This window comes from Halictus rubicundus, chromosome 12, assembly GCF_050948215.1.
Source record: "Halictus rubicundus isolate RS-2024b chromosome 12, iyHalRubi1_principal, whole genome shotgun sequence".
Lineage (NCBI taxonomy): Eukaryota > Metazoa > Arthropoda > Insecta > Hymenoptera > Halictidae > Halictus > Halictus rubicundus.
The window spans coordinates 2078630-2105915 of NC_135160.1; the positions used below are offsets into that span (position 1 = coordinate 2078630).

The 27286-nt window shown below is 37.2% G+C and overlaps 4 protein-coding genes across 12 annotated transcripts in view; 2 read left to right on the forward strand and 2 right to left on the reverse strand.

The window, feature by feature from the left end:
* LOC143359514 (androgen-induced gene 1 protein) overlaps nt 1-10903 on the forward strand; it is a 36084-nt gene extending 25181 nt beyond the window's left edge. For 4 of the 8 annotated variants that reach the window (XM_076797487.1, XM_076797483.1, XM_076797486.1 and 1 more), the window contains 3 exons: nt 8905-9042; nt 9114-9331; nt 9542-10903. In XM_076797487.1, coding sequence (XP_076653602.1) covers nt 8905-9042; nt 9114-9331; nt 9542-9743 — 558 coding nt within the window. In that variant the 3' untranslated portion in view covers nt 9744-10903. Of the gene's footprint in view, nt 1-1610; nt 1820-6082; nt 6272-8904; nt 9043-9113; nt 9332-9541 lie in introns of those variants that run through there. The other 4 variants (XM_076797480.1, XM_076797479.1, XM_076797484.1 and 1 more) reach the window with 4 other exon arrangements.
* A 707-nt stretch (nt 10904-11610) lies between these two features.
* On the reverse strand, nt 11611-16468 carry Smo (smoothened, frizzled class receptor). The gene is made up of 8 exons (XM_076797459.1): nt 16281-16468; nt 15751-16068; nt 14789-15229; nt 14546-14718; nt 14079-14419; nt 13704-13905; nt 13453-13623; nt 11611-13384 (listed from the first exon to the last, which is right to left on the reverse strand). The coding sequence occupies exons 2-8, from the start codon at nt 16066-16068 to the stop codon at nt 12103-12105; spliced, it is 2928 nt and encodes a 975-aa protein (XP_076653574.1). The 5' UTR covers nt 16281-16468; the 3' UTR covers nt 11611-12102.
* A 47-nt stretch (nt 16469-16515) lies between these two features.
* LOC143359513 (protein CNPPD1) lies at nt 16516-18839 on the forward strand. The gene is made up of 6 exons (XM_076797478.1): nt 16516-16651; nt 16744-16996; nt 17085-17181; nt 17462-17667; nt 17748-17876; nt 17951-18839. The coding sequence occupies exons 2-6, from the start codon at nt 16952-16954 to the stop codon at nt 18683-18685; spliced, it is 1212 nt and encodes a 403-aa protein (XP_076653593.1). The 5' UTR covers nt 16516-16651; nt 16744-16951; the 3' UTR covers nt 18686-18839.
* Nucleotides 18840-18928: 89 nt separating this feature from the next.
* Nucleotides 18929-22623, reverse strand: LOC143359516 (uncharacterized). Of its 2 annotated transcripts, none has more exons than XM_076797489.1 (7): nt 22492-22623; nt 22077-22423; nt 21815-21940; nt 19931-19957; nt 19705-19772; nt 19445-19648; nt 18929-19346 (listed from the first exon to the last, which is right to left on the reverse strand). In XM_076797489.1, the coding sequence occupies exons 1-7, from the start codon at nt 22500-22502 to the stop codon at nt 19254-19256; spliced, it is 876 nt and encodes a 291-aa protein (XP_076653604.1). In that variant the 5' UTR covers nt 22503-22623; the 3' UTR covers nt 18929-19253. The 2 variants fall into 2 exon arrangements, with proteins under 2 accessions (XP_076653604.1, XP_076653603.1); XM_076797488.1 differs by having other exon boundaries at nt 19931-19972.
* Nucleotides 22624-27286: the final 4663 nt, after the last annotated feature.

A 27286-nucleotide genomic window follows, 5' to 3' on the forward strand; every position in this document is an offset into this window, starting at 1 on the left:
CGCGATGGAAATTGCGAAAAAGATGGTTGATACGTTCGGGACTAAATGTCAGAGATATTTCGACTGGTTCGAAGGACTGTGTGGCATAATTGTTATGTGGTAGGGGACAGCGAAGGTCACGTAACACGCTGCCGCAATCGTTTCCTTGTAGTCTTCGATCTCTTCTTCTTTTCCACGTGTATCAGCAAAACGGACCTCAGACTTTCAAACTTTAATTATGTAGAAAGCACCGGTCCGGGCAAGTTTGTCCATAATTATGCGATAATCGAGCGTAACGTAGACCATTTTTAACAAGTACACGGTTAACAGTGCTTGGAAGTATTTATTTTACTAGATACTTACAGGACTATTTATTTTATTTACTAGGTATTGAACGGTGAAATGTATTTTTACTTCCTGGGTATAAATAGACTAGGAAACATATTGGCGGTTTCTCAATGCAATCATTTTTAATAGAAATACGAAGACAGATCTAAAAACTGTTACCAATTTATCGCGCACCAGGCTCGCGCAGATTGAGGGACGCAACCTAGATTTTTCTCTCTTTCTGGATCCTTATCCATTTCGTACACGCCCCCAATGTCCCTTCATTTATTCCTGTCCTATTTCCACGCTGCACCATATACCTACCCTGTTTATTTACTTACCGATGTCGATGCTCTCGCTATCGGAAAAAATAGGATGCCGAGTCCCGCGCACACGGTAATCGACAGAAAGCAATTTAAAAGTCAATCGTAGAGCGCACCACATCTGTGACAGATTAAAAGTATAAACGAAACTTCAAATTGAAATTATCTGTTGCGCAGCTCACCAAAATCGTGTGGTTGCACTCATTCGGATAAACAGTATTTGTGGGTAGACTTTGAAACATCTGACGACTGAAAATATTGGATGTTATATAATAGTGCAAGTAAAATATTTTGCACACACACAAAAATTGTATTCTAATGAAATTCTGATTTTATTACTTGACAGTCGCGGGCTCGCGTAACGCATGCAGGCAAATTTTGAATATTTACGAATGTTGTAAAGAATGTAATAAATGACATTCATGTATATGTTATTTTTTTATAGAAAGCTATATTTTATCAGTAACATTGTGGTTTAGGACCACTGTCTCGATTTTTGCGGATCTCTTTTCATTTAAATTATGGAACGGGAATTGATTTGCAATTTCAGGGGCGACCATCGGTTAATATTCTGGTTTTATTCGGTTAGGAATTAAAACGAGCAAAAAACGACCTATGTAAATCACGGTTTTTTTACTGAATACACAGATTTCGACTCGAACGAGTCGTCTGCTGTTTGAAATAATATTGTTCTGTGCGCAGTTGATAGCTAAAAGCAGAGACAATGTGGGAAGCTGTGCTTTTCCGATTGTATTGAAATCTCTGGTGCTCCAGTGGCACTGCTGGTAACAAACATAGAATGGCAATGACGTCCGCACGGTCGTTCACAGTAAATAGATACTGGCGTATCTTCTCCCGCTTGTTGTTAGTGCACATGTTTTTGCCTCCTCCCGTAAAATTTGTATGCAGGTCTTCGTTGCTCTGTCGTTTGCAGCAACGTGGTTCTTGTCTAACCTCTACCGGATTGGAAGAGGAACACACAGAGAAGTCACGCACATGCCGAGCTATTTCTCTCTTTCTCTCGGCCTCTGCATTTTCGCTGATCCGTCAGTAAGTCGCGGACCATCGTCGGGGTCGATATCGTTCTGTCGTAGGCCCGTACATGTGACCGAAAAAAGCCGGATTGTGTCGTCGGTAAATCGAACCGCAAATTTAACCATTTCCGGAAATCCGGTAAAACTCGAAAACCCGTGAGATTTTTTTTTTTATTCCGCCTGATACGAACGTTGGAAATAGTGTACTAACGGACGAGCTGCTGCTGGAACTAATAGATGACACTCTGATAACAGTAACCCATTGACAGAGCTTATCTCTGAAAAAATGTTATCCGAATTTCTCGTTCTCCTTTTGTGGGCAAGATAGCGCGGCGGAACTGCATTTTTATTTTTCCGTTTCTCCCGGACTCTACAGTCGATGTAAAAATTCCTCGTCTTCATTGAACTTTCGATAAAAAGTTCGGATCGGTGAATTTCGATGAATAAATCGGTGAAGAGATTCTTGCAGTTTATGTACATTAATCAAGACAAGTATGATGGAAATCGTGATATTAATGGGTCGTCGGTGGAATATAGACATGGGGCGGATTCTGTTATAATAATGAATCGGTGCAGTTACACCTAGCCGTTTTTACAATTCCGAGATAAATGTTTTTCTAATTGTATTCTAATTGTATATGTTGTTTTCCTTGGTTCTTGCCTGTACTGGGTGACTCGTGACTTCGCGACATGATTTATTTCGATACGCACTTGTGAATATCTTTAATGAAAACAATGGAATTCCGTGTTTTTCAGTGGACTGAAATCGTTAAACATTTAATGAATTGAAATTAACCCTTTGCACTCGAAGCTATTTTAACTCCAAAATAAAACATTTCTTCCGACCGAGAATATTGTCATTCTATTTATATATTTCTTTTCATGTTGTACATATGAAAATGGTGCAACTTACTCGTGCAATACCGAAATGTTTAGTAATTTATTAAATACAAACAAATTTAATAATGTAAAAAATATTTTGAATAATGATACAGCAATTTTTAGTGGTGCCTTACAGGCATCATTCGAGTGCTAAAGGTCAAGTTCAAACTTGTTACGTGCATTTTACGGAGACTATAATTGTTAGGTGAATTAAAACTACATTTTTCTTTTTAATAATTACCACTATGTGTGTATATAACATTGTAACATAATGTATGTACAAAACATATGCTGTTTTGGGAAGTATATTAGTCGTGCATTTTATTTTTATAAAAACATTTATTCGATCATACACATATCTATTATAGGTATTATTTTATTTTTTTCCATTGTACATAATTTATATCTGTCCACGATTCACGAGTGTGTTTGTTAGACTCTGGATTTTTATGCATTTCTGAAGAAATTGGTTGGAATACAAAGCAACAAAAGATTTAAAAAATCCATTCCGATGTAAAAAAGAAAACTATTAAACAATTAAACGAATTTCTATCCGCAGTCTAGTGATCATTATGCAGAATATGGAAAAATAATATCGTGATCGATTCTGGGTCAACCCGCAGTCTCGCCCTAACGACGGATACAGAAATTATTTAAAAAAAGCCTGTGATCAGGCATTATAAGCAAAGTTGAATGAACGCGCGCGGCTAATTTCACTATTTTTAGTGAGTACGTTGGTCGCGCGCGACAATGATTCTAAATTTAAATGTCCATCTGTGAATTCACGGTTGGTCGTTACGTCGTCACGGAAGAGAGTTACATCCCGCCACCGCGAAACTGTGAGATTCGAAAAAAAAGGAGAATGAAAAAGGGAAAACAAGTGTCTGCAGTCAGCGAGTAAAAACCGGTCAACGGTTTGTTCCCTCTTTATTTTTATTGGCTTCGAGAACGGGCCACACGGCAGCGAACGTACTATAAAAACCTCGGGGAAATTGCATCGGCGTAATTGACTGCCAAAGAAATTCTGGGATGAGGGTGGACAGCTATCGTGCGTTCGATAGATCTAAAACAGATAGACAAATAGTCGTCAGATGACGGGAGGGAAAAAGAATTGAGGGGAAAAACTAACCCTCTCTCTGCCAGTACTGCGTTAGTCACGTGACATTGTGCCACAAACGCGGCAGAGGCGGGGCGCGTCACGTGACCGGGCCGTGGCGGAGGTTAGAGTGGGGAACAAGTCTTGATCTGGTGACTATGGCTAGACAGCCCGTGCGGGCAGAGAATTTTGGTTGCCTCGGCATAAGCGACTTGGCGGCCAACGAATTACGCTTTATATTACATTTATATTTTTCTTTATATTATATTTATACAGGGTCCTTCCGTTAAGTTATGTTACCATTTTTTAGGCATTTCCGATAGTGCAATTAAAAAATGTTTTAGACAAAAGTTTGTCAGTACTTGGCGAGCTACATGTTCGCATATTCTTAAATCTAAAAAAATGCTTTTTACATAAAAAAGTAAAGGTCACCTTGACTTTTTTAAATGACACCACATGTTTTGGACATCATAGGATTGTTGCTGACGTCGAGACGAATTCAACAGTGTATTGTACTATGACCTTGAAATGACCTTAAACTCGAAAATTTTGTGCGAACGTAACTTTAATGAAAAATTATTTCTTACAAAACCAAGTAAATTAGATTAGATGTTCGAACTGTGATCCACCTTCTACGTCCACCTTATCTTTGGGGATATCTGCAATCCGTTGTATACGACACAAAAGTCAATAATGTTCAAGAACTTCGGAATCGCATAACAACTGCATGTAATAACATAAACCGAGACGCCCTAATTATGGCGACAGCGAAAAGTCCAATACAAACAGCTCTGTATCGTAGAAGGTGGATCACAGTTCGAACATCTAATGTAATTTGTTTGTTTTGTAAGAAATAATTTTTCATTAAAGTTACGTTTACACAAAATTTTCGAGTTTGAAGTCATTTCAAGGTCGTAGTATAATACACTGTTGAATTCGTCTCGACATCAGCAACAATCCTATGATGTCCAAAACATGTGATGCCATTTGAAAAAGTCAAGGTGACCTTTACTTTTTTACGTAAAAAGCATTTTTTAGATTTAAGAATATGCCAACATGTAGCTCGTCAAGTACTGACAAACTTTTGTCTAAAACCTTTTTTAATTGCACTATCGGGAGTGCCTAAAAAATGGTGACATAACATAACGGAAGGACCCTGTATATACTTTATATTTTTCCCGCCGACGTACAGTGGGCCAAAAGCGCCAAAACGTGGCCAAAATAGGAAGGAGTACTTCAATTTAGTTCAAAATTGATACTCATAGGTTTCTCAGGTCGCTGGTTATAAATGTGATGTCAAAATTACAAAAAACAGAATGGCGGATTCAATATGGCGGATGCATAACCAAAAAAATGATTGGACTTTCTTGAAAATTAGTATTCCCATATTTTTCGGGCCGGCGAATATGAATCTGATGTCAAAATTACAAAAAACAAAAATAAAATTTTTTTAAACAATAAAAAAATTATTGTTAAAAAAGAAATGGTTGTATCAGAAAACTCTATAAGTGGAACCATACAATGCTCATTTAACAAATTTTATTATAACTTCTAAATTTCTCGAGAAAGCATGCTTGTAACTAGTACCATGACTACCTCTGCGTCACAAAAATGGATCGCATTACGAAAGGGGCAGTTTTGGGCAGCTACTTTTTCAAAATAATGTTAAATAATAGTATCTACTATAAGACTCGACAAGAATCACTGTTGAATATACAACTTTTAGTATACATTTCTAAAATCTGTGCACTAAGTATTATCGTTCACTTCATACATTCTAAACATTAATTAATATAAATCCAATGTTATTATTATGTATAGTATTTACTTCAAGGAACAGCATCCATCGTACACGCACAAAAAGAAATTCAATTTCCGTAAAATTGTAAGCTTGACACCTTTTTTTTCACAACGTAGTTCACTGCACGAAAACTGCGAGACGACTGTATGGGATATTTGTACTCCCACCATTTATCAGGTATAGGTAGTAAGACCTATTTACCTTCGGCTTCTTATACAGTCATTACCTGAGAATCCAATACGGCAAGAGCCATACCCCTAACGTGAAATTCATTTTTTGCATTTTGGCCACGTTTTGGCCCACTGTTATGCCCGCGGGCATCGGCGGGAGCCCTTGCCTGTCGCAAGGCTTGCTCGGATGCTCAGTGTCGCCAGATCAAGACTTGTTCCCCCACTCCCTGTTCCCTTTCCACCGCGGCCAGGTCACGTGACTCGTACCGCCTCTGTCGTGCTTCCCCTCATTTCGTGCTCCCTCCCCTCACCGAGCTTGCCGAACAGCTCCGCTCTAGAACCTATTTCCGTTTGTCGTTTTCCTTTTCCACTCGGCTTTTCCATTCTGATTTTTCCAATAAAAGGCTCGCTCGTTTCGTTGGTACACTGGCGCGATATGTAGATCGTTGTCGAAATCGAACGATTTTCAGACCGCAGAAAATTGGAGTACCTTTAAGATGACGCGGGAAGCCTTACTGATCGTGTTCCACTTAATCGCGAGCGTGCAATTCGTTTTCGGGACGTATTATGGGTTCCTCGTGCTGGACGTGCCCGAGGATGTTTCCAAAATGTTTAGCGGATACGGCGGGAAGTTTAAGTTCTTTACGTTCTGGAACGGGGTTAGTATTGGGTCGAGCAAAAGTATATAAATTGTTCACAATTTGGCGCGGCAAAGGGTACAGAAAAACGATCCAAGAACAAACGACCAATATTTCAAATTTATTGTCAACTGTTTGTTCGAGGCGAACATTGCGTGGTCACGTATTGATGAACAATAAACTAAAGTCCATTTTTCTGAATTGCAGTATGATTCTCTGTAATTTCGACAAATTGCAATTTTAATCAAACATTTTTCTCATGTTATGTAGTGATCCAATTGTTCTAACTTCTCAAAAAAATTCATGTAATATAGTCCAATATTGACAAAGTTATGCGACTTTTAAGAACGTACGAATACTTATGGGACTGACTGTATATGCAACCTTGTCCGCAGGGGCGTGGCTTCGTTTTGTCATAATAATATACGTAAACATTCATTATATCTCTTACATATTATTTATTCTGCGCAACCTACTCGATTCCTAAGAATTGTGAAAGGAAATAAGTGGATACGGCGGGAAGTTTGTTCTTTACGTTCTGGAACGGAGTTAAATTGTTCACAATTTTGTGCGTCAAAGGGTACAGAAAAACGATCCAAAAACAAACGACCAATATTTCAAATTTATTGTCATGTAATAGACTAAAGTCCATTTTTGTGAATTGCGGTATGATTTTAACAAGTTCGCGACCATCGTCGCAGATAAGTGATGACGCAACCCCGCTATCTACTTCAAGATAGTCAAATCAACAAATAGTAAACAGCACAATATTCAGAGAACGCATAATGTTTTGCCGGCAAACTGCTTTAATGTTTCATGAAAAATTGTATTCAAATTTTCACAGGGCAGCGTTATGTAATTGAAAAAAAATACAACCATAAGAAGACTCTATACAATCGTACACACGATTCCACAAATTAAGGTCAATTATGCTCGCAGCGAGTCTCGCAACTGTACTTTAGGGATTCCGAGTAACAGGAAATGTAATTCAAGTGTCTCTCGTCCACACGTAAGAGTATAATGTCAGGAATTAGTTAGACGTGAATATATAATGAAGAGTGTGCGAACTGTCTCGTTTTGTCCTTGAATCGATGAGGTTCGGCGTTCAAGTGTGTATCAGCTTCTCTTGGTTTTCTGTACGCGCATTAATTGATTTCTGAAATTACGAAACGGGCTGTGGAGTAGTGATGGGCGTGGTATAAGTCTTTCTCATGATCTTCAAACAATTCGATACTTAAGTACCTGTTCTTGTATATGCCGAAATGATACCAAGTAGTACTGGTATCACGGTAACGTCGATTGTATCGATACTTTCGAGCCGGTGTCAAACAGTGATATTCACGTAACAAACGAGAAAGCAGAAAAAAATGTCTGCGAATAAAAGATCGTGGGTGTGGCAATATTTTAAACAGAATGATAGAGATCGATTATTTGAGCACAGAATAGCTTGAAAAACTCGGGAAAGACAGACATCACGTTCATATCTGTCATAGATAGACTGCGGACGTTTATGCAATTTTCAATTTTTGTAGGCAAATTTTAGGAAAGGTGAAACAAATAAAATCTAATTTTCAGTGGTAGTGACCTTTGTAAATCTGAAATAAATAAAAATCGTACTAAATTCTATGGAATTTTATATTATAGCATTTTTTGAAAATTTTCGGAAGCCATAAATGCATAAATATCCGCAGTCCAGTCATAGATATCAAATTTCGGTTGTTATCGCTCGACACCACAGGATTGTGATAGCATCGATAACAAACCCGTCCAAAATGTACTCATATAAATAAAGGATCGATACTGTTTGATACCCAGAGAAACATATATGCTTGTGACACCATGATTATTCGTCACAAGGAATCGATACCGCTTGAACATGCTCAAGGCCCATCACTACTGTGGAGAGTTAGGAATCTTACCATCAACAAGTGAACGAATTGATGCAACTGAAGATTTGAATCAGAAAATTGCGTACGCTCGCGGCCATTCGCCGCCAGTGAATTGTTTTATGGTCACTTCACGTTGGCATTGCGAGAGCTACATAATATGTTGTCCAAAGAGTGGCGAACTCAATTGCTTGAGCGCCGCTCCATGCCATCTCTAAATTATTGCACGCGACACGATACAACCGACGAATGTTTAAGTGTAGTAAAATATTTCCATAGAACCGATTTACTATTTGCCGTACTGTTCGCCGGGTTTCATTAGCACGTAATTAAGGATCTACTGATTTGCATCGTAAAATAATTTACAAACACAGAAAAAAGAAATTATCACGCCTTGAATGTAATATGAGTTTTGTTATTGCGAAAGCTTGGATTTACACGCAGAATTAAAACTGTTTCGCGAGCATAGCGCGAACAAATAACCATAGGCAGTCAAGGATGAACTATGAATCCAGGAAGTAGATAGAAAAACTTCCATAGTTCAAGACAGCAAAGAATCCCAATCGGAGAAGACGTATATCTGTAACACTTTTTGCGAATAATTGACAAAAACAGGCAAATAAAAATGACGACCTCCCGGTCGCATGATGTATTGTCTTCGTGACGATCGTAAATGCAAATATGTATTCAAGTTACCGAGATAAAAAAGTTTCTGTTATTTGCGACCTTTAATCGATGTCGTAACCGATCGATGCTTGCCTGTTTCAGATCCTCCAAGCAATATTCTTCTTAATATGCACGCTGAACGATTGGTTCGGCACGAACGCCGTCAACCCGAAGAAACCGCCCTTAATTCGCAAATTCAAGGACCTTCTGCACGCGTCTCTCGGCTTTCCAGTGGCTGCGGTAATTAGTCTGATCGACAAATATTTTATCCTATTTTATAATCACTATTATCGTACATTATTTTGTTGCAGTTCGTGGCGCTAGTGTTCTGGACTCTGATGTTCATAGATCGCGAATTAGTATTCCCGAAGGTACTTGACCCCTATTTCCCATGGTGGTTGAACCATCTGATGCATTCTATGGTGTTGGTCTCGACGGTGATAGAAATGATAATAGCGCCGAGACAGTATCCGCGACGACTGACTGGTCTGAGTACCACTGTGATCTTCGACTTCATCTACTTAATTTGGTACAGACATGTTAACACATACTTCAGACGAGGCTTTGTAAAAGCTACTTCCTCTCTGATTTTGATGAGTTTTCAATCTGCTGTACGGGACTCCTACAGCATATTAAAAAATTATGAAAATTCGAGGGGAAACTTTTCTGCAAGTGTAATACTTCATACAGTCATCTAGTTCGAACAGATCCTAAGGGATTTTACATATACAAATTTCAGGGTCAACGTGATCTATTACAAGAGCGGCATCTGGGTGTACCCGTTGCTGTCCCTGATGTCGGTCCCAGTAAGAATGCTGTTCATGCTGTCGATGATGGTCTTTAATGGGATCTTGTATTTCGTGGGGGAGGCGATCCACAACTTCGTTTGGGGTAACGAACACAATAAACAACAACAAAAGTCTCATGCCAAGAGCAAGTAGCCTTGCCCGGTGGTTAGTCGCTGCCTTCGATCATACTCGACCTTCTCCGGGGTGGTGGTGAATAATACAAACCCAGACAAAACATTCTCGACCCCTCATACCCCGTGCGCTGTCCGATTCAATCATTTGATACCAATAATATACCTGTACTGTGCATGCGAAGACGGAAACGGCGAGTGAGTTTTTACAGACAAACGAAAAGAAAAAGAAAAGCAATTTAAAAAAAAAGTCAAAAAGAAAAACAAAGAAACGGAACGCTCAAGGTAAAGAATCGAATGCGGTCTTTTTGGTAAATCGCTCGCCTAAGGTTGCGCGGTTGCTGAAGCATGTATGTTTACGATCTCATGTGGTTTGTGTCTCATATGCGCGCTGCAAAAGGGAAAACTAATTGTAACTCTGACATACTACACACTGTGCAGTGCCTGATAATCGTTCCGATGTAAATAAACTGAGAGCATTGGAGAACATCTCAGACGAACGTACCCTGCCGCGCCTGAGCGTTGCAACTTCGTTGAGATTATTACGGAAATGTTAAACGGTAAAAATCGAGAAAGACGCCGGTTCGGGGCTAAAACAGCGTTCCAATGCTTAGGGGCGGCGGTGTGAATTGACGTACACACGATACAACAGACAGCCATTCTTTTTGTACGGTCGACGACCTTCGTGATCTTGACAATAAACATATGGAAAGTACTGAATGGAATACGTGAATGAGAGGACACATGGTACGGAGAAACAACGAACCGTGTTTACGTGTGTGACTTATACATGTGTGTTTCTCGTTTTGGAGGAGCGTATGTTATACAGACACCATTTTCTGCATGCTATTCTTTCTCGAGATTAAAACCGGGATCTATTTGTACCGAGTATAGGGAAAAAATACGTAGCCGAAAGTGACGGACCAGTTTGGTGAGGGTGAGAGAGGATCGTCAAGAGGACCGACGACGTTTCGCAGAATGAGTAATTACCGAGGTCGACGCCGCAGTGGGCTCTGAAAGGACAGTCATCCATTTAAATACGAAAGCCAGAATCATATTCGACCGTTACCCCTCCCCCCATTTTTGTATAGTGTACAAGGATAAGAACACTTAGCGGACGAAGAGTTTGTTAATACCTTTTGTTATCTTTAGACAAAGTTGAATAAAAATTGTTATTTTCGATAGGCATTTGTCACTCTGTGGAAAAATTGATGAGATTACCAGCTATGTATACACGTTCAAGCACACGATACAAGTTGGCATGGGTTACGGTTTCCATGGATAGGTAATTTAGGCCAGGGCAGAGATAGTTTCATTGAATATCAATTATCGATAACGGGGTATAGACCCTTTCTATAATTAAACGGGGTTAGGCACGTATAGCGTGACGACTGAGATCTCACAAAATATTAATACGATACTAGGAAATATTGTTAGTCGATGTTGGAGAGGTTTTGTAGTAGCTGCACACACACACTCGAAGAAGAAAAAGATCTCAAAGGCTTATTCATTTTTCTAGAGTAAGATTTTCTTATAACGAGTTCTCCAACTTGGGTTAAAAATATTTTTCGATATTATCTATAGAAATAATCACGGATTACGTTTTATATCGTGCTGCGTGCATAATACGCTTTAAACTAGATTTTTATAGAGGTATTGCAAGCGAGATTAAAAGGTCAGAACGCTTCTCTGAAGTTTCTAGACCGATGAATAATCACTACTTAATCTGTTTATAAATATTTAGAGAACTGTTGCGAGTTACTGTTTAAGATTTATAAAATTGCCATTTTCTAGAATTAATGGTCGATCATTGTGTCTAGCACATTACGCATAAATTATTAAAAAAAAAATTTTTTAATGGTCGGTATGGTAAGAAAAAGTTCAGAAGGTTCGTAAAAAATATTTGTATATAATCTAAGTACTGTAGGATGTACACATTGTAAAATACTGTAATGTACAGAGCAATGTTAAAGCTAAATTGAAATCGTACAGTATAAAAAAAAAAATATAAGAAAAAAATGTTGTGATACGTGTATACATTCGGTGTCGTCGTAAATTCTGAATTATTTTACTACTAGGTCGAGATCTTATTTGTCGGTAATAAAACGTATAAAAGTAACAATATGTGGCGTTGTGTCTGAGTTATTTACACATTTGAGATTATCCTATTGCACTTTGAAATAAAACTACGAATATCATGCGATCACTGATTAGAATATCGTACAACCTCGATTTCTATTCCAGGAAACGTTGTAACCACAGGTAAAAAGGTAATAGAGAAAAAGTTAACAGCGCAGACGTTACTAAACGAATAGAGGAACAGTTCATACCAATTGCTTGGTCGCAGTCACTTCCTTAATCTAGTCATATGCTAGTCATTGCTACACAGCAATGTTTTTGCTCTTGCCTAATTGCGGCGAAATTTGCGTCCCCTTTGAGCTGCAATGCCGACTATTAATGATCTCGTCTATGCTTTGCTTCAACTCCTCCATTTCTAAAATGTCTAAGGGAAGCGACGTTTGTGTCGCCATTTCCCGGGCATTGGCATTCTGCACATCCGGTTTTAGTCTTGTTAACTCCGGACAACAAGAGTTCAAACTGGACGCCAAGTTCCCCATTCCCGCTTTCTTATATGCCTCTATTATATCACTTTCGTTTTTCAATTTAATATCATTGGATTCTTGAAACAGGTGTTTCAAAATGGCCTCGTCTTGAAGGAAATATTTACTCCTGTGACCCTCCCTACTTCTTCGAACGCTCTCGTAACTCTTCGAGCTCTTATTGCTAGTTTTACTTTTGCTGCGCTCGTGCGGCTCTTCGGGCTCCAACATCTTCGTCTCCTCTTCCGCCTGACTATCGTCGGTCTCGCTGTCTTGGTCCTCTTGGTCGTCCTTTTCGATATTGCCGCACTCGATGTCCATATCATTTCCCGTGACCCCGTGATGCTGCTTCTCGCTGCTGACCTCCTCGCTGTTGCTGTGCCCTGGGAATAAGAATGGCAGCAGCGTGTTCACATTCTTCCCGTCGAACAGTTTCGGGTTCAACGCTCGTTCGTCCAAGCCGGTGATCGCCGAACGTCTCTTCATATTCGGCACCTGAATCGCTGGCACCCTCGAGTCTCCTCCTATAGTCAACGCTGACAATATTTGCGCGCCGAGTTGACTCTCCTGCGACGTGGTGCTCCCTCTCCTGAACAATGGGCCCACTTTGCCGGATCTCGACTTCCTGAAGTCCCGGCGACGCTTCCCTCGCCGACCTCGAGAACTGCTAGCTACCTTGCGCGTTGTCTTCAGCTCTGCTATTTGCACGGATATCTGCGAGTCCAACGAGTTCCTGCGAGACTCCACGGACACACGTCGCACGCTGAAACTGATCTCGGAGTCCACGGAGTTTCTCCGATTACTGGACACCGAGCCCGTTCCACCGACCAGCGCGCATCTACGCGTAACTAACTTCGGCAAAGCGGCAGCCCATGTGGAGCTGAAGTCTTGGGACGCTACCGAGTTCAAATCGAAGTTCAAGCCAACCGGGTCCTCGTGCGTGTTATGGAAACTGATGGACAAACGACCAGCATTGTTGAAAGTTTTCCTTTTCGCGAACGCTTGCGCGATCACCTTGTGCTTTTTCAGTCTGATTGGCTCTTCAGTCTCGCAATTGAACGTTCTGAAACGAAACGATCGATACATGCGGAACGGTATTTTGACAAACGAATGTCGAATGTAAGGTTCTACCGTCGGAGAAATCTGGTCCACGTGTCCACGGTCGAACTAGTCCAGACCCACGAAGACATGAGAATACCAGAGAAAAATGGTAGAAGTAAATGCAACTGCATCTTAGCAGCACTCGGTCGGACCTCCATTTTGCATTCGGAAATGTCCAAGTATTTTGTCGTTATTGCACATCTGCGAATGAGAAAAAGTATATTGAGAAAATTCAAGATTTGACTGTGTTTTTCGAGACATTTGATGAACTTTGTTCTTACATCGTATAGTTTCTGAAGCTCTGACGCCACTGCCACGAATGCTGGAATTCGTAAATGTGGCAATAAAATGTCACCACGACTGCGGCGAATGTGAAAATTGAAAAGAGACCCATACGCACGATGGTCTCGCGTATTTTAGCGCTCGCCCTTTCGGATATGATTTCTTGGCTGGTTATCTTCAATCGTATCAAAGTAATCAGTCCTGGAAATGTTACAGTATTAATTTTGTACGCAATAAATTAATAGGATCTGAGTTTTGAGCACTCACTAAAAGAATACTTACGGTTTACAATCTTTAGGAATGCATATAAACAATATATCTTATTATTTTGATTATGAAAGATTTATACAGATAAATGTAAACCTGAAACTTACCTCGGGATAAAAAGTATCCTCCGGCCAATAAAACGATTAGCACAGGACCAAGCAGAAACCAGGCCCTAATTGTGTGATTGGCATAACCGACGAAACATATACCGGTCACGCTGTTTCCATCTATCTCCCCTAATGCCATGATCGTTACTGTTAACACGAGAGGCAAACACCAAGCTATCAAGTGGAAATAGGCGCCCTTCTTGTCAATCCTGTCTTGAATTTTTCCAAGTGCTTGGAAACTCATGTGCCAAGCGTACGTCAGGATCACAAACCATACCATAGCCGCCATAAGAGAATAATATACCAAGACGAATACCACAACGCATAGTAAGTTCTCCCCGCTGAAAGTATATCAATAGTTTTGTTTGTACTTCTTTTGGCCATCTTAGGAAGTTGCAATTGCATAAATACTAGAAGAGGTGTGCAGACCCGATGTTTGCGGGTTCTCGCACACCTTTAGTATTTACCTAGGTTCACTCATTCTCAATGTTCCATCTTTGCGGCACACTATCACTTCTCTGCTCCCATTCATAAATTGAGCCAGCCATCCAACGCAGGACATCATGAAGCAACAATTTATATAGAATATAACTAAAGCTGGATATTTGTTTGCACTCCTCCAATCGATTAAAAATGTTACCTAAAATATAATCAATACGCGAGATCGAATTATCATCATAGAAATAATCGTTCAGTTTTGTCGTACTCACAACTGTGAACAGGTTGAAAGAGCCACAGATTCCTGCTGCCCAAGCAATGAAGGAATGAATCTGCTTGTGCTCATCTGGTGTAAACAAAGGGTCGTTGCACTGTGTACCACAATTTTCGACTCCTTCGAAGATTGCCAGTGCATTGTCAGTCGGGACAAGAGGCTTCAGACACTTGCCCGAGATGTTGAATTTCAGTTCCCTGACGTCGTTTTTGCATAGTCTTGGAAACAGCTCTGTGTTGTCACATTTAATGAAGCTTGGCCAGATTGTCTGATTGAATACGATCCTACAGGGGCCTGAAACTATCTTGCACATTTCTTGAGAGGGCAAGTCCACAGTGTCGTTGATGCATTTTGGCATTAATACTGAGCACAACAGGGGTTGAACAACTGCCCAACACTTTGGTATGTGCCTCAGTGCTTGTAGCACTTGCAATCTTTCCTGTAAAATAAGACAACAATATACAGGGTGTATATTGAACCTACCAACACATTGATGATGCATAACTATTTTTTATATAATTTATTTTTTCTTATGTTGTAATAGTATTGCGCATTTATCCATTATAATATAATGAATAACTGTGTCCTTCAAATAACCTTCAGTTCTACAATTTTTAGAGTATCCTGTACATTACTTGAATACAGATTAGAAAAGATTTCTTCAACCAATCACACGCAACAGTCAGAATTTGCTTGAGGCAGTACTGTAGGACAAAGTAACTGTAAATCACATGGATATAGAAATTGCAAGAATAGAAGAACCAGGACAGGATATACCTGAGGTGACTTTAAATAGGGACCCTGTATACCTGACCCACCCAGATATTCTCCCAAAGGGAAAACTACCTTTTTCCTCATACAGATTTACCAGTTAAGTTGACTGAAGGATAACTCTAAGGAAAACAAATTTAATGTTCATATTTCATATATATTTATATTTAATAAATTTCTTTGATATACCTCTATCATATTCTGGGTCATATGTTCGGGTATCAAGTCCAAAGTAGTCCTGGTATACGGTAATCTTGTGCCCATACATGTGCTCTTCTCCAGCTCCACGCATTTTGCAGGTCTCCTACAATTCGAAGGATCGGATGGTAGTTCTCTTATGGGGTATCTATCCAGCAGGAAACTGGAGTCCTTGATTCGGTGTCTGGCAGTCAATTCCAGGGTGTTCCACGTTGTGTTCTCACCGTTGGCATTTCCAGGGAAGCCGTGCGTCAATTCCGACGACACTCGGTGAAACACGAATAAACAACAGATCACCAGAAGTGTCATCTGGAAAATAAATAAATTTCAATCCCTTCCGTTCGTTTCGGTGAATACCAGCCGACTAGCGTGGCGTAATTAGCGTATGGTAATTCATTATTCGGCCTCGTAATCGACGCGCAACGCTCCAGGCCGCTATCAGCGCGATTAAAAACAAAACGTCACGTGTACACGGCGCGCGGATAAACAACGAAAACGTTTCGGGAATAAAAATAGAGTACCTTTGGGCCCCTTTGTTCAAGACCAGACGCCGATTATATTCTGCCACGGAGAAAGCACTCCGGTCCGTCCGAACAAAGCGTCTTGCATCTTCTACGCCTGCGACAGCCGCATCCAGCATACGAACGCTCGGACCACACACACGTTACGTTCGCTCGCAGGCCACCCACGACGAAGCCGACAGACTTGCTCATACCTCTTTCCGGTGTTTGAATGCTCAGCCGTAAACAGGTTCCGGAATAGTTCGCCAGCGGCGGCACGGTCGCCACTGTGCACTAACTACCACAGCCTACTCTAGGCTGTGCTTTTGTATTTCTTATATGTAGTTTGTATCCAATTTCGTTTGTTTTTCTGCTGGAAGAAATACATGCAGGTACATATACTTACCTACATATATCTTGACGAGCATATAATTTAATATGTAATTAATTCAATATTTATTAATCAGCTGATCCCTTTTTGTAGTGGTATGAATGTCATATGACTTTGGCTATGTTCATTATGCGCAGTGAACGTACTTACAGGTCATCACGTTGTTCTAAAATCTGAATACATACCGTATTGTTTCGTGAACTGTTTTTTTTTTCTAAATTTTTAAACTATTTGGCACTCTCGATTTTTTACAAACATTGTTGGAATTCTGTAGAACAAGTGTCTCGTATAAAATTCAAAGATGACAAACGCTTCGAAAAGAAGAAAAACCCCAACAAAGCTTATGGTAAGGCAGCTGTTTATTATGTGTTTATCAAAAATATATAATGTACTTTTTACCTTATTCTTCATTTGCGTGCAAATTGTGATTACAGAGCAGGGACAATCACGACGAATTCTTAAATCGTATATCGAAATCGTTGTATTATTCGAAATTACCAGTGACCGACTGCCTCAGTTTACCTGTTACTGGTTAGTATGCAATCAACAAGTTTTTCAGTTTTTATCTGCATATTTTGTATTTTGTCTTTAATTCGGTAGTGAGAAGAAATTATGTTGTTTGTGATTAGATGATTTTAAATACCCAACAAATGTAAAATAATAATTTTTAAAAAGTTTAATTTGCAAACAATTTAGATTTTTTCGGTATGATAGGTCTCGGACTTATAGTGTTTTCACAATATTACGTAATTAATTAATCTGTATTACTAATTCTAATATTACACATTATATAGTTAATATATATTTTTAGAATTGGCAGCGGAACTCTTTAATGAAGTAAGAAGTGGTCAAACACTTGAACGTCTAGATGTAGAGGAAGCTAGCAGGATTTCTAGAAACGCATGTGTTTCGCCATGTTGTCTTGTTTTGGCTTTATTATATTTAGAAAGACTGAAAGATTGTAACCCAGAATATTTGCAACGAGTGGCGCCTTCTGACTTGTTTCTGGTTTCTTTGGTATTAAGCAACTACATTTATTATACAAAGTTTTAATATCTTAATGTGTACCTGGAAGTCTATTGTTATTCTCACTGTAGATGGTGGCCAGTAAGTTTTTGAATGACGAAGGGGAAGAAGATGAAGTTTTTAATACCGAATGGGCACAGTCTGGTCACTTGAGTATATCAAAAATGAATCAACTGGAAAAAGACTTCCTCCAAGCTATTGTAAGTGACTATTTTATAGTAAATTACTGGTATCTATTATTGACTAGTATTAATTAGACTTTCAAAAAATGCAGGACTGGACAGTTTTTGTCCACAATCAAGATTTTTGGGAAAGATTACAGAGACTAGAGAAAACCATAGCCTACAAAGAAGCACAAAAAAGAGGCTGGTTTTCGTACACAGAACTAAATTGTTTAATGAATTCGATGCAATTACTAACGGTAGCTCATACTGTGATAAACATATCTTCTATTTGTTTGGCAACCTATACAGCAGGGATAGTCACTTTATTGGGATCTGCTTTCGTTGCAAGTTACTTCCCAGGAACAGTACTCACCCCAAGGCAAACAACAAACCCAACAAATGTGACAAGAGTAAACTTGAATCCAATTGTTGATATTCCAACCACAGTAATTGAAGACGTACCGCAAAATGGTTTAAGAACAGACTTTATATCTACTTCATTACATTGCAACGAAACTCAACAAAACTGTGAGAGTATTGAGTCGAATGAAGTGGTAAACGAACATTGGAAATGGTGGCTAAACTCTGTCATGATCTGGTTACCGATACACTCGGGCTTGGAACCAAAAGAAACATTACACATGACAAGTAGCGATATTGAACACACAAACACGTTTATAACATCTACTAATTTCGTACTTGACACCACAACATTGATACAGGATGCAGATAAAATAGATGTGAATTGGAAGCAAATCTTAGGTATAGATTTGAATCTTCTTTTGCACGATTGGAGATATTATGCAAACTATGTTACAAAAATAACTCTTGGCTATCATCACTAACAACTAAACAATCACATTTCTAAAATTATTATAAGATGTCAGTGCTAGAAAGATTGAGAAAAAAATATATATTTTTTGTACTAATTCGTAAACTCTTAAAGGACTTCTATATACTAACAAAGTGATTTTTTCAATAAATACATATGGATAGATACAGATGCATTATTTTTTTAAAACTTTTACAACCTTCTTGGAGTTTGATTAATAGAAGGAATTCAACTAAATAATAGAAAACTCTAATGGTACATCTATCACTAGTGCTATTAGTACAGTTTTGATAATACATTTCTTTATACATATTCATACATTAAGTACATGTAACGGTATAGACATTATATTATATTATATTATATTATATTATATTATATTATAACATATTATATTATATTACACAAACACTATGATTGTCATAAATTAAAATAGCAAAAAAAATTACAAAAGCTTGATTTGTATTATACAGACTATATAAATGGATGGTTCGTTTTGATATTATTATACATTAATTCGATGCAAAGAGTAGTACCCTTGTAATAAGATTAAAATTTTTAAACATTTAGTACAGATACCTTCATTCGTTATGATTTGGAAAGTTAAAAAAATTAAAAATGGGTATAGGTGACATCCCAATGAGACAGCCAATTGTAACTCCTACAACTCGTCCCTAAAGTATTTTATACATTATTTTCTTGTTTTAACTGAAGTAATTTATTAACATAATGTTTTTGAAGATAAAAAGTATAAATAACTAAGATATCATACCATATTTGCAGCTAGTTTTGTTTTAGGTAGATTTAATTCTATGTTAGTGAGTTTAGGTGCTTCAAATCCAACTTTTTGTGCTAAAACTTCTACATAATGTACAGATCCAATTCCTATTATGTCGGACACTGTGTTTCCTAATGCTGCGGCTGTCATGGTCGATATTGGAAATCTTTTGTTTAACATTAGTTCAATTTGATCTCCCTGAAAATAGCGACTTACACATTGAAATATAAATTGTATAAGATTATAATACGTACAGCTATAATCATGATGAAGTTGTCAAGAAAACCAAAGCCGATGAATGGAATTGCATTCGCAATTGCAACTGGAAAAATATATTACCTAACATTATTACCATAGCATTCAGTCAAAATATGTATTTTGTATTTGAAATTCAGAAATTGTCCTATCATCTACTTTACTACTCTATCATTTACATATAACATGAAGTTTCAAAAATATAATTAGTATCAAACATCGTACCTAATATTAGATTTTTTGTGGACGGTCCTGGAACATTTTCAACTGTAACGCGAAAGAGCAAAATATAAATACACGTATTTCAGTAGAAAAAACTTTGTAATGTGTAATTAATTGAAAATCTAACAACAAATTACTTAATTATTAGAAATATAGTCTTCATGTTACTTACGAAACATAAAGCTGTTATCATTCATGCATTTATTTTTTTGTATAAGCAATGTATTGAATTAAAAAGCATTTTTAAGTATCAATTATTTCTGATTGTTTTATGTTACAAAATACTTGCTGAATTCAATTGAAATTTTATTTAACAAAACGTTTAAGAAATTTCTTAGGACTATTAATTAATCAAATACACAAGAGTTTAGGAAATAAAACTTTATTGAAATAAAAGTACATTCTTTTCACCTAACAGATATATTTACATTTAGGAGTACTATTGTAAATGGTGTAATATCTACATATTAGGTGTACAAGAAGTTTTGTGCAATATTCTTAGCAACGTATTCTATAATACTATAGAAGGTGCATTCTCACAATCATGCAAGTTTGTGAAAATTTGATAGTAAAACAAATAGTGAAAATTGTATTTATAAAAACATTTTTATTGCAATTATTGGTGAAGTAAACGTGTAAAAAATAAATTTTGAAGAAGCTGAATCCACTTTTATGTGTTTCTTCAGTTTTAAATCATGCTGTGCTGTGTTCATTGTTGAATTAATTAATTTAATATAATGCTGTAATTGTATTCAAATTATTTAACACAAATATATGAATTAGTTATTATTGCAATTATTTAAGAAATATTGCTATTTATCCCTAGAACTCTTAAGAAGGGCAGGAGGAGTATATTTAAATTCTGATTATTTTCAGTCTTTAAGAAATTCTCAAAAAATTCTTTATTTTTGCATACATAAGAATTGAAAGTTTAATATTCTGAAGTTTCTGTTGTTATATGTGAAGAACACTGTGCAAGAGAAAGGTAACAGATGATCATAGAACAGTAATTAATTTAAATAACTGCAAAGGAATAATCCAGTATTCTCAATTGTAATAAAAGAGACCTAACAAAAGTGAAATTCCTTTTTACTCTAAATGTAAGAGTTATGCATAATTTTATTTTATAAATACATGTAAATAAAAATTTAATTTAATGTAGAAACATACACTATTTTGCTTGCAAAGTACAATATACATGTGTAAGTATATTCAAGAGTTATACAACTTTCTTCACAAAAACAATTTTTCCAGGATAAATTTGTAAGAATTCTAGGGTTATAAGGCATGTATATTTCATGGGAAAGATATGTATAAAATTTAAAAGTTATATACTATGTTCTTACCTAGAGATAACAACAATAATAATAATGTACAGATACCTTAAATGACTTTAACAATTTTTAATCTGGTATAAAACATTATTGTATATACTAGATTAAAGATATTAGCAAGAATATGCACATCAAATGTAGTATATTACCTAAGAGTGTGACTCTGTGGATGTCTTTTTCAAATATCCAGAAAGTTCAGTCAAAGTAGAAGAAGCAAGTGAAGAAATTAGGACACATAAGTTCGAGAGAATATTTGACTCAACATGCATTAGACTTACAGCGTGATATCCATGTAGATTGCGATGAAAGGAAAAATTTTATATTGTTAAAGAATAATGGAAATCGTTCTGACTTGTAGTATCATAAGAAATATTTTCTTTTTATCATTAATATGTTAAATATAACATACTAAGTTGCCATCCATTAATTAAATGATTTATTAGGTTCATTAAACTAACATATACTAGCAATATGGAATGGTTATTAGGTTTGCCTTAATATTATAAATTCTGTAAATCAATAATAACAAAAACTAATGGTTTGATGTTCCTACCATATTTGCGTAAGAGCCAATCATCAGGTACTCGACAATATTTGCCAGTAGCGTCCACATCACCTAACGATGGTATTTTTGCAGGTCTTCCAAGTTTATTGCACATCCGAAAGGGTGCTAGCTGATCTTAATTAGAAAAAAATTATTAAATCTAGAGAACATATCGGTATAACTGGCATAGGTGATTCAAGTTACCGTAATGTTAAAATAATGAGTCCATGACATAAGTAAAATCTTACAATTAATGATAGTATATAGTTACCTTGGTATTTAGCCTTGTCTTCATCTGATTTGCATTCCTCTATAGCATTTACGATGAGATTACGTTCTTCTGTGGTAAGTTTAGAGGCCAATTCTTTTGCTTGTTGCTTCGTCAAAACACCGGGAATACTTTCCATTTTGCTTTTATCAACGCTATGACATGTCCTCTGTATAGTGTAAATATTGGTAGCAAAAGAGGGTGACAAACATTTTCCTAACAGACAACTGTTCAAGGGATACAATTTTCGATGACGATGATACAAACGCGATATATTTCTACCAAAATATAGAAATTCCCTCGGAATTAAAAGTGCCCCTCTAACGAACACTGTAACCGTCATATTAGATCTACGAAACAGAAAATCTGTCAACTAGGTTTTACCCGAAAAATTAGAAAGACACTGAATTACACGAACGTGGACAACATTAATGATTAAAATCCGCACGTAACTCCTTCAAAAGGAAGATGTTTCAAGTATACACTTTACGATAAAGTGAGATGAGATTAAAAGATAATAAATATGTACACATATCACGAATCGGATCGATCCATATCCGGACAGTAATAAAATTCGAAAAGCCTTAAGCGCGTGCCTAGGGGATTTTATCTTGTGGCGCAAAGATCCCCACATTTTTAACAAATGTTAAGTAAAATTCGACCGATTTTCTCGTTGACATATGAATTGAAGATATTAATAACTAAGAGCTTTATTCTAAATTTGAACATCTTATATGCACCAACATAATAATGGTTTATGGTTTATCGTTTATTCTTCCCTTTATATATATCATACAAAGATGGCGTTGGAGAGCCTGAGCTCTATCTGCCCAATACAAAAAACGGTCCTTACATATTATTGTTAATCTAATTACTTATATATTATAAATGTAAATACATATGCAATATACTCCTTTCACCTTATTTTATCCATTATATAATCAATATTCAACACTAATAATCCGCGCATCTACCCAAACATATATAAAATATATAGAAATATAACAAATGCTCTGAACTAAGAAATAATACTTGTACTCCAATTTTCGTTTTCCTTCTCTAGAGGTACGTTTAGATTGCTCTGTCTATTTGTGTTAAAAATACTGCTATTGCCCTCAAAATGGACTCGTCTATCTTTTTTAATATACTAATAACTTCCTCTTCTAGTTCTATATCCTTTTTAGCAAAGGTTCTCATTAACTTTCCTCTTTTTCCCTGTGTAAATAGGACAACTCTATATGATATGATCAGAGAGGATAGGAGAGTGCTCACGCCCGGGGTTTCGGCGTTCCCACTTTCGTGACATCGCCGCTTTAGCATGGCACAGAACCGTGTCGTCTTTCCTGGAACAGAACCGTGTCGTCTTTTAGCATGACACAGAACCGTGTCGTCTTTCCTGGAACAGAACCGTGTCGTCTTTCCTGGAACATAACCGTGTCGTCTTTTAGCATAAAACCGAACGCACATTATTTTTTTAACCAAGATTAGAACGTACAGCTTAATTGTTGTATATGAAATATGTAACTAACATGTAAATCTTGGGTACAAAATCTCTAATTAATATAAATTAAGAATAATATTAATTGTAATGATACGTATTTTATTTCTTTCCAATTTTGTAGTTGCAAACTCTAGTTGTAAAAAATGGAAAACCCGGAAAAAATCGAACAAATACAGATTTCATATCGAAGTTTCAAAGCGACCACCCTGAAAATTAATTTAATAATGAGCTATTGTCATCAACACTATCTTAAATTTTTTCATATATTTAGCTACTGTTATTATTAATTGAAAAAAATTTTCTTTCATGAATAAATATTTTTTCCACCTCAGCACCATAAGATTTTTACTAGATTACTTTAAAAACATATTAGAACTATTTTTAAATAATTTTAGTCGAAAACATTCTAGTTTACTCTTTATTTCACCGTTCTACTAATTTTTTATGGGCTGCATTGCAGCTCTGTTTAACACTCATTTACAACTCGATACCATAGTACCATCCATATTCAAGGAAGAACAATTTCTGCGACGATCATTGAAAAAACAAAAGTGTGTTTCCTTCATTTCAGTCCTTTAGTGCGTTGGTGACGTAGCGCCCAGCACACCTACTTGTGTTCTGTGTCACATCTGGAGTTTTATGGTACGCTAACTCGCAAGCCAGACCATACAAGCGAATGTATCCACAACTTCCAGAGACCTGCCTCCAAAACTAATTAAAGGAAGGCTAAACATGCAGTGTGTACTAAACTCCTCAAAAGAGGCGGATTCCAGTCGCTCGTGTTATAAACCTCATTCGATACTTCATCGAAAGGGTGATCTTACATATTTCTGTAACAGTTCCAAGTGCATGCACTTTGTTCATGATACACTCTTTGTAATTATTAAATTCAATTAAATATTAAGTAAATCTTTCACGGTGCTAACGGCCCTCGCAGAGATGGGCATTATTTGGGATAAAAAATTATTTAAATAAAAATTCGAATAAAAGATACTTTATCTTTATTTGTTATTTGAAGGTTCGAATAAAAAAAAGCATCTTTATTGGACGAGTGTCGAATAAATAATTTTATTAGATGAGAATTTATCCGACGAATAAAAATACTTTTTTATATTTGAAGCTTCAAATTAAATTTTTATTTTTTATCTGTACTGTTATTCGGAGGCTACGACTAATTCTTCCGAATTTCGAATAATTTTCGTCAGCTTGAATAAGCGGCTTCGAGCCCCGTCGGCCCAGGTCCAGAAGCTCGTGCCACCTCGGTCGCCCAGCGGTGCAATAAACGGCAGCCGCGCGATCCGAGGCGAGAGCAGGTATATCGGTGTGAAACTACTACTAATCAAATTACAAAACTTCTTTATTTTTCATTATTTTTTTATAGCACTTCCATCAACCTATTTGTGGAGTTTTTCTGATTAAAATGACACTAAACACGATATAATTTGATTTGTATTGCTATTCAAACGCTTCGAATAATTTTCTTCGAATAATCTATGCCAGCTATAAGCTGTTAAAATTTTTGTACAATTTGATTGTGTGGAGTTATACGTGTAGACAAAAGTATTTACTTTGATTGTAATTTCACTTACTTTAAAAATTAGCTTATCTTATTTAAATTGAAATGTAGGGAATTTAATATTATATTTTTCTAGAATTGTCTAGACATCGTGATTGCCCATGCTCAGACATCATGTCTGGATCTGTTTTACGATCGAGTGAGACACTGTCATTTTTTAGTTATTTATTGGCATGCTTGGCCCTAAGAATTCGTTACGGGCTTGGGTACGGATCTAGAAGCGGGAAGACAGACCAGCCGTACTCCACTCAATGCCAATTCACACATCGCAGGCAGACACTCAGGAGAAAGGCGATACAAGTTTCGGGGAAAGATCCTTGAACAAGGGATCTTTGTGCAGTATCCTGCGAGGCTTACGTGAGAAAATGAATTCACGGAGTCAGTAGGAGTTGCACAATTTACGTAAGGTTAATGTTAGTTCAGTAAGTTAAATAACACGATATTAAGCAAGCCATATAGCAGTTAATAATAACATCACCCTCCAAAAAATTATGATAATTTACCACATTTATATACCTTCTATGTGTATGTAACTCCGTAAGGAGTTAATGATATTATCGATTTATATGTAAGTTCATTCGAAACAAATTCGTCAAAATGCCGGAAATATTGTCTTTTAAGTTTTTCACGTGAAACGTGCATTATTTCAAATATTAATACAAATAAAGGTTACGCACATACTTGCCGAATATACCTAATGTAGTTATTAAAAAAATCAAATATATTAAAAATCACGTTATAAGTTACAAATGAAATACTATTATTACCATTATCTATTTCAAAAACAACGCAGAGTTGAATCTTGGGTATTGCGATAACTCGCTCGCCCGAACTTGCCCGATTCTTTTCGAACGCGCTCGATGAAGTCGGGTCATGGGCCGTCCGAAAGGCTCGAACCGCTCGACGTGTCCCGATTCGAGTGCCCGATTCACGAGCCGGCCCGCACATCCCTACTGTGTCACATCTGGAGTTTTATGGCATGCTAACAATCGACATTGAGTTGCAAATCAGACCGTACAAGCAAACGCATTCGCAACTTCCAGACGCCTGATTCCAAGGCTAAAAGGAGAGGCCACGACCTTCGGGTCACCGATTCTGTTGAAATTTTGCACACTTATAGATCTCGTTCTCCTGTTCACGAATATATACCATTATAGGGGCAGATACTCAATAGTTTTCGAGATATTGACGATTAAAGTTTCATTGTTTCTTATATAATGCCGTATTTACATAAATGTTGGAACTAGATCCACAAAAATGATCAAATCTGGTCAAATACAAATGATTGACCAGTTACGTCACCGACGAGATATATATAAAGACTGCCAGCCCCCGTGTTAAACTGCGAGTCTCAAAGTGGGTCCCAGGTGGGAACTTTTATTCGTTATTCGAAATTTTTATTTAGATAAATATTTTGCCCAACTCTGGTCGGAGAATGTAACATTTGATAATCGACATGGGTCCGCGATGATTCACCTTCTCACCGATTAGAATTTCCTTAGTGGTCTTCTGCACCGACGAAATACCGTCGTTGGCCTTCTGTTTCTTACTCCAGCCAAAATCTATCCTAGAGGGCGGTAGAAATCACCGTATTTTTCGAGCGACACATTCTCCCGTAAGGCTGGCAGTCTTCCTAAATATCTGGTCGGTGTCCAGACAAAAAGATGATGCAGGTTCTGGTCCAGGCTAAAAATTAGTCTAGGGGGCAGCACTATACCGGGGACACTAAAATCCCGGGTAAGTCAAATCGTTATGTATATAGGTATAAGAGAAGCATATATTTGCGGCTAATGGGTCCGAGTGGACTCAAGTCTTTGTATTATTGTTGTTAATATTAATAGCAATAAAAATAAAAAAAAAAAAAAAAAATCCCGGGCATCAGCACTCTCATTTCATCTCTGCCGGTACCAGAGAGAGTTGTAACACGCTGAGCAGGATCAGAGCCAATCATTACAACTTAGCAAGTTCCCTAGCTAGGAAAAATTATATAAATTATACAACATGTGAATATGGCCACGATAATGAAGTTATAGATCATATCATATAGAGTTGTCCTATTTACACAGGGAAAAAGAGGAAAGTTAATGAGAACCTTTGCTAAAAAGGATATAGAACTAGAAGAGGAAGTTATTAGTA